The following is a 7,678-nucleotide window of genomic DNA, read 5'->3' on the forward strand; positions in this document are numbered from 1 at the left end:
GCTCCCTGCCGAGGCGCAGCTGACAGCCGGGCCTGACTTCCCCGGGGCGAGCGGAGGCCGGAGCTCGGTCGCCGCCCTCCTGCAGGCTGCGTCGAGGAGCTGCCGGCCCGAGCCCCCGGTGCCTGGTTCCCCTGCGATTCACCCCGGGCGGCATGCGCTCCCAGGTCTGGCGCTGGGCGCCGCTATCTACTAGAGACCGGAGCGACCCGCCTGGCGCCGAAGTCCCCAGCCCTCAATCTCCCCCTGTGCCTCGGGTTCATCGGTTCAATCGCTCATGCAGGAACAGGGCTTTCCTCCCTCCACCGGACTGCATGGAAAGGTGCCTTATCACAGCAGGACCCATAAGGGCAAAGTCATTTCCTCCGTTCACCTCAGCATAGGCATCCTGGTCGCAGCACTTGAGGCCATTTATAACCTGGGGAGGAGAAAAGTGACATTTCATATCAAGACGCTGTAACAGGCTTCTGTAACAGGCATTCCTCTGGGTGGAGACAGACATTACCTGTCTGTAGTCTCATTTGTGCTGCCTAACATTTTTTTAAGGCGGCACAAATAGATGTCCTTGCCCTTTGTTGCACCGCATGACAGGTATCACACCAGTGGCACAACAAGAAGTAGTAATAGATTCTGCTGCTTTACTGCAGCAGACCTTTGTGGCCCTTTCCCTGCTCACCCAGACCTGTGAAGTGGGTCTGGGGAGTGGAAAAAGGGCTTCCCTGCTTGGAAATCTCCACCTGGGACAGGGTGTTCCTAACCCAGCCAGTCCCATGGGGCTGGCTGATAGTGGAGGCATCTTTCCCAGCTGCTTCAGACCTATAGTGCAGGCCTGGGGCAGCAGTGAAAGTGGGGAGATCACATCACCCACTTATCCCACACCATCAAAGACAGGGATAACTTATGTTTTGCTTAACAAAGTGGATCAGCTATGTTGCACACATCACGGCACTGCTGATCTGCTCCATTTGGTGAAGTCTATTTCACTCGATTAGAAAGAGGCAACTCCTGCAGGCAACCAGTAGAGAGCAGTAAGCCACATACAGCTGAGATAAAAGCCTGCAGACTACTACTAAGGAATAGGGCTGTGTAAAACAGCCTAGACCATGCTGGGTCAAGGAATCAGCCCGGCTGGGCTGCGCTGCGCTGCGCTGGGGATGGGAAGAAGCCCAGCTGGGCTGACTCCTGGACCTCAGTGCCATCTAGCGCTGGGGATGGGAAGTCAGCCCAGCTGGGCTGAGTTCTTTTCCCCAGCGCTGTGGTCAAAACATTTTGACTAGCGTCGTTTTGTATCTAGGCTGTTTCACCGCCCTTTGTTTCATTTTGATTTTGCTGTTTCGACCTCGAAATGAGTTGAAACAGTGTCGAAATGAAACAGCCAGCAAAATTTCACGCAGCCCTACTAAGGAACCCCTGTGCTTTATCATAAGAGGGAGAGGTGACCAGAAATGAAGCCTAGGGGCTATATGAGCCTGGCTCTTGGGTTGAGAAGTCAGTCTAGCCCAAGCTGGGGTTGTGGAAGAATTTATCTGAAGCACTAGGATAAGGAGAACTTGGGAATCTATGACAGTCTGTCTGAATTAGATCACAGTGGGGAACAGAGTTCCTTTGAGGGAAGGCTCTAAGCTGATGAATGGGGGCTACAAAATACAAGCAGTAAGGTAGCCTTGAGAGGCTGATATAGGATAGCCAACTAGCAGTGGTGGCTTTGGATGTGTTAGGCACTTTCCGGATTGAGAGGGGCAAGAGTTGGCTGGTCATCTTACTTATAACAAACTCGATGGTTTTGTCTGTGTTAGCCATGAGGTATGGGGGAAGACTTCTGCAGGGCAGTAGAGAGGTATTAAGAATGCCTGGCTAAAGGGTACTCTAGGCTAAGCTGGTTGGTGTGGGGGTAAGCCAAGATTGATAACACCAATTTGGGAGGCAATGTCAAGGTGTGGTAGGCAAACACAGGGCAGTACCCTAGTAAGTCAGAATGCAAAATAGTCTTGGGGTGACTGCTAGAGGGCCCCGTATCCATCTTTGCAGGTGGCACCCATTACAATGCTTATATTCACCTTGCCTAAAGCATAGACTAGTCCTTTATAGCTTGCTTCTGAGAGCCTAGCTGGGCTGCCAGGCACCTTCAAAAATATATGTGGACAAAATCAACTGCTGCAGTCAGGGGCATCAGAAGCAAAGTCTTAGCTAAGCTCCTCAAGTTTGGCAGCTTATACACAAACTTCTTATTTGTTTTACCTATATGGGAAGGCACTCTTCATGTCTCAGGTTCTTGGGAGAGGAGCAAGGCAAACAGTCACACCTGTAGATGTAGCTCTTGCTCTGCTGCAGGTAAATCGGAAGAGTGTGCTGCAGAACCAGGCTCAATAGGCTAATCCAGTCAAGCTGAAAAGCCGAGAGCATTGGCCACAAGCCTTGCTCCCATGATTGGCACTATCCTTTAAGACCTGCCCGGAGTAAGGCAGACGTTTTCCTTATGTATGTGGACGTTCATTATAAATCACAATTGCTGCAGTAAGAGACCTGAAGGCTTAATTCTCAGTTCTCCACTCTGCACTAAGGGAGAAAGATCCCTGTGTTCTAGAGCCATGAAGGACCCTGCCTGGCCCCCAGGTAAGTAAGACATTTTTTAGAACTGTTCTCTCTCATGCCTTCCTGTTCATGTTCCAGCTTCACCTCCTAGGAAGCAGGAAACAGCCAGAGGGCAATACACTCTAGACCTGTGTCTGATCTACTCTCTGCCCTGGAGCTGGGAGTTGGGTTTGCATATGGTCCTTTTCCCAGCTTTGGTAAGGGAATTATTAGGGGCCACTTCCATTTGCTTTAAGCCTTCTATATAGCATCAGGCCCTTGGGACTAGATGTTTTGTAAACCTGAGGTAATTCGGTAAGGCCTTTTACATATTAGAGAATTGAAGAATAGATGCACATACCCAAATGTGTATATTTGATTAATTAATGTTCTTCTACTTGAGCACAATATAGTGACTGTCACTGTTAGCAGCACTAGTCATGAAGGTGTTGAAGGAACAGGGATCACCTAGCATCTTCATGGGCCTGAGCTTCTCTACCTCTGCCTTTGTGGCTGGGGCACTGGCCCTGGTTGATGGTCACAGGGGCTTGTGACCACAGTCCTTTTTATCAGTGAGACCATGTTGCCCAGCGACCTACAGGCAGGATTTCTCTTTCTGCATTCCTGGTGAGCAGGGCAGAATTTCCAGGGTCTTCAACCCATTTCTCTTTCTTCTCCCTCATCTCCCTCACTCCCATTTTCCTTGTCTCCTCTTTCTGTTTCTGCCCTTCCTATTTTCTGTCACACCCATACCATTTTCAATAACATTTGGGCAAACTCCAAGTTGCTGCTTTACAAATCTCCAAAATGGAGAACCCTAAAGAAGGCATCAGAAATAGCCTGAGGTCCGTTGGAGTGCATTTGGATCACAGAGTCCAATACAGCTAGAAATGTAGTCGGAGAGTTTGAGGTCCAGAAGCAAAACCCTTGGATCTCTCAACTATCCCCACAAAGAAGCATGCAGGAAATAGGCCAGAGCTATTTCCACATCCAAAGTGGCCTTGGACTTTGAACTGCGTAGCTTCTGGGAGAAAGATCACTAAAGGAGCTTTCTGCCTAAGGTGGAACTTAAACAGGCTTTGGTAGGAATATAGGATGTGTATGGAGGACTCAGCTGGGTCATAAGTCTCTAAGAAAGCATATTGTGCAAAAGCAAGAACTTGGGAGGAGAAAATCAGGAAAGCAAATGAGTTGCACCTGACAAGGGAAGTTAAGTAAAACTGGATTCTATAAATACTTTGGTCACAAAAGTGTTTTCTTGTGTGCTGCCCCCCCCCCTTATCCCAAATCAACTGCTAAATAGCCAAGGAGTTCCATTAACAGAAGAAGATGCAAAGAAAGAGGAGCTGTTTGACAAATACTCTAGCTTTGTTTTTCACAAAAAAGGTAAGTGGCAACTAAACATCTAATCAAAATTGCGTAGGCAAGGAAGGAGAAAGGTCAAAGATCATGATAATGAAATAAACTGTAATAGCTTTGATTGGCTTAACTGAATTCAAGTGAAACTTGCATGATGAACTCTGTCTCAGGGTGCTGAAGGAACTGGCAGAAGGGACTTTAGAGCCCCTAGCAATGATATTTGCACAATAGCGGAAGACAGGTGAAATTCCAGGGGACTAGAAAAGGGCCAACATAATGCTTCTCTTCTTTAAAAAAAAAAAATCAGGAGAACAAGACTGATCAACCTAAGTCCCTGGCTGTTGCTTCTGTGTGATATGAAAGGAGTATGACTACCACTGTACCAGCTCTGGATCTGCTCCTGTACTATGGCTAGAACTGTCCAACTGACTATGTTCTGTGGTGGGAGGCATCTGGTGCCAGCAGCTGGATCCGCAGGGCTCCCTGACAGCCTGTCCTGGGCCACTGGAGCTGGTACAGCACTTTCCTACTTTCCCCTGGGGGCACAGGGGGAGGGGGCACAACAAAAGACTGTGAGAGAGTGGCACAAAAGAATAAAGCTGTTCAAGTTGGTGTAGCAGGAGAGAGCACTTCCTGGTTAGAAATGTTCTCAGCTTTCTTTTTTTCCAGAAGAGCTCTCTTTCTGTGCCACTCCCCATCCCCTACTTGAACCAGTTTTCTGCTGAGAGAAAGGTGTTCCTCTCCACACAGTGTAATGCCTCGCACAATCTTGAGCTTTCTTCCTCATGTGGAAACTCTATCCTGGCAATTTTCAAGAGCAGGTTAGACATGCACTCAGCTGGGGTGGTTGCTCCTGTCTTGAGCAAAGGCCACGGTGACTTCATGAAGTTCCCTCTAACTTGGCTTTCGTATTGGTTATTTCCCAGCTTAGTGGTTTAAACACTCTTGCACAAAAAGTGGGAAACTTGCATTTTAAGATGTCCTTATCCTGAACAGACTTGAATTTAAATCTCCCTATTTCTTCTAGCCGAATACTGTAAACCCCAAGTTATACAGTAGAATAAATAAGGACATTTTCCATCTGTCTTACTGAAGGAGAAGGAAGTTTACCATGTGATAAAGGCACTTTCCCTAGGAGGGAAAAGATCCTTGGTTCTTTTCCCTTCTACCAACCTTATTTCTTTTTTTTCAGTCCATGGTTTTGTAATATAAAACAAGGAACAGTTGAAGGAACCTGCTACCATAGCCTAATGGTTGTGGGCCACTCTCCTAACACAGACGTAAAGGTGTTGAACACTAGTAATTAGGGGGACTTTCCCATTGTTGTAAATGATGCCAACTAAGTTAACTTGCATTTGGGGAAATGCATAAATTCACCTCACCATACCCAGTTGTCTGTTTATAAATTTTAGTTCAGAAAACTAGTAAGTACAGTGATTCCACGGCTTGGTTTTTCTTTGAATTGTGAAGTGTGTTTTTTGCCCATGATGCTGCTGTTTATGATAACTTCACAATGGTTGTCTTGACTACAGTGTTGCTTGACTTTGCTCAATCCTGCATCTGCCTTGCGTGAGCTGACCATCCACAGTACAAATGCAATGACAGCTCCACAGAGACACAGCCTCTTTACTCCAGAGCCTCACTACATTCCAGGGTAAGTTCCAACTTTCACAGAAGCAGTATGTAATTTTTAATTGCAGAAATAATTTGATCACATTAAGGAAAAATATTGTTTCTATAAACTTCAGTATTTTTCTTTTTTATAATTACATTGTTCAATGGGGATTTTAATGAATGAGGAAGGGAGTTCCATGGTGGTGGGGGGAGGAACTGCATAATACAGTGCACTTAAAGACTGCGAATAGAATTCTGTTTTCCTCTGTGTACCTAAAATACTAGCTTTCTTAATATATATGGATATTCTTGACCCTGCCTTTCCTACTGTGGATACACAAGTATGTATGTGTAGACTGAGCTTGCTTATGTATGTACATGGCTAAGCATAAGTCTGGGAAGAATGGGGAGGAGGACCATCCTGTGTTTTAGCTCCGATAGCTGAGTGGTTAGGGCACTTAACTAAGTAGGAGATCTGAGTGATAGGCCTCCCTTGTGCTGTATGGAGTTGAAACTGCATTGCTTTGCTTACCTAGCACAGTGTGGTCAACCTTCTAGCTGTGCAGGCCAGGTAAGTGGCATGGGGTCAGTCTGTGGGCAAGATCCTGCATGGGACTGGTCCATGGATGCACAGAGTGGTCCAATCTGACTTTTCCTCTCCCCACCCCCCCAATCTGTTGGAACAATCTAGCATACATGGCCATATTATCTGGCCCCATAGATCCAGAAATTTTGCACCAGGGGAGGGGCAACTATCAATACCACTGAAAACTTCTGGATATGTGGGGAGACCCTGTGAGCTACGTGACCAGGCTTATCTCCAGCTAAATGACCTGGCTCTGTGAGGTGAATCTGGCCCACAAGAAGCTTCAGCTGGTTGGCTCCTACCCCATTCCTGGAGTGATGCAGCAGGAGCCATTGCTGGAGGTGTAGAGAGTGGAGCCAGCAGTCAGGTGGCTGCAGCTGTACCGGAAGCAGTCCTGACAGAAGCTGTGCCTGCTGGCCAGGGCCGGTGGGCATGGGATGGAGTAGGCTGTCCTGAGCAGGGCTCAGTCCAATGTGGAGTGCCATGGGGGCAACTGTGGACTGCACTGCCCAGGTGAGCTCTGCTTCATGTGCCCCCTGCACCCTCCTTCCTCACCTCACCCTAGCTGGCCCCCAGGACCTAGTGCCCAGGCAACTCCCCCTGCACACACACACAGACGCACATACCTCCCCTGTACACCTCCCCCTACAGAGCAGGGGCTGCCCCATGACCTTGTCTTGTGATCCTGGCTCTGTACCCCCATCTTGCTCCCAAACACTGCTCCTAGAATGGAAAACAATGAGACTTCTTTCCTATGCCTGTAGATGAGCATTATTATTATTATGATGAGCATACTGTGGTGGTAGTGTGTTTAAGCAAGAGACTTTCCTGCATGACCTGCCCACCAGCTTCTTGTGTACTTCCATGGAAGTATAGCATTGAGGACATTCCAGTAATGTCCCCTACAGTCACTCTTGACTTTGGTCTCTGATATGTTTGAGATTTTATGCCTGGGTGCCAGCAGGACTCTGAAGGTAATCTACATCAAGATTGTAGAGTGTCCTGGCATGAGATATTGCTGACATGCCCATCTACTCTCCTCAGTGGCCAGTGAGGAGGAGAAAGCTTTCTCCTCTGATGCAGTGGTGACAAGCAAGTCCAAGGTAAAGAATGATATGAAAAGAGAGTGCTGGGGACACACGTCAGAGCTGGACAAGGAGTTGGGAAACAGGAGCCCAACAGATAAATGGATATGGGAATAATGTGTGGCAGCAATATTTGGATCAAATGAGGCAGCAGGAGAGAGTGGAATTATCTGGGTACAGAGACTGAGACTTGAAACAACTGAGGTGCAGCAAAGGATGTAGGGTGGGATGAGACAGATTAGATGGGAGGATACAGGAGATGGGGAACTGGGATTGGCTGGGCAAGAAACCATAGTTTCATAGTTTCTAGGGTCGGAAGGGACCTGTGTAGATCATCTAGTCCGATCCCCTGCCATGGCAGGAAATAGTACTGGGGTAAAACAACCCCAGCAAGGTGTTCATCTAACCTCCTTTTAAAAACCCCCAGGGTAGGATCCTGCACCACTTCTCTTGGAAGTGGTTCCAG

The 7,678-nt window shown here is 47.7% G+C and overlaps 1 protein-coding gene across 2 annotated transcripts in view; it reads left to right on the forward strand.

Moving 5' to 3' along the window:
* The first annotated feature begins 2,573 nt into the window (after nt 1-2,573).
* FAM166A (family with sequence similarity 166 member A) overlaps nt 2,574-7,678 on the forward strand; it is a 78,890-nt gene continuing 73,785 nt past the window's right edge. The window contains exons 1-2 of one of the 2 annotated variants that reach the window (XM_019505169.1): nt 2,574-2,610; nt 5,460-5,581. In XM_019505169.1, coding sequence (XP_019360714.1) covers nt 5,526-5,581 — 56 coding nt within the window. In that variant the 5' untranslated portion in view covers nt 2,574-2,610; nt 5,460-5,525. The other variant, XM_019505168.1, reaches the window with a different exon arrangement.

This window comes from Gavialis gangeticus, unplaced genomic scaffold (assembly GCF_001723915.1).
Source record: "Gavialis gangeticus isolate Ggan-Ray unplaced genomic scaffold, GavGan_comp1, whole genome shotgun sequence".
NCBI lineage: Eukaryota > Metazoa > Chordata > Crocodylia > Gavialidae > Gavialis > Gavialis gangeticus.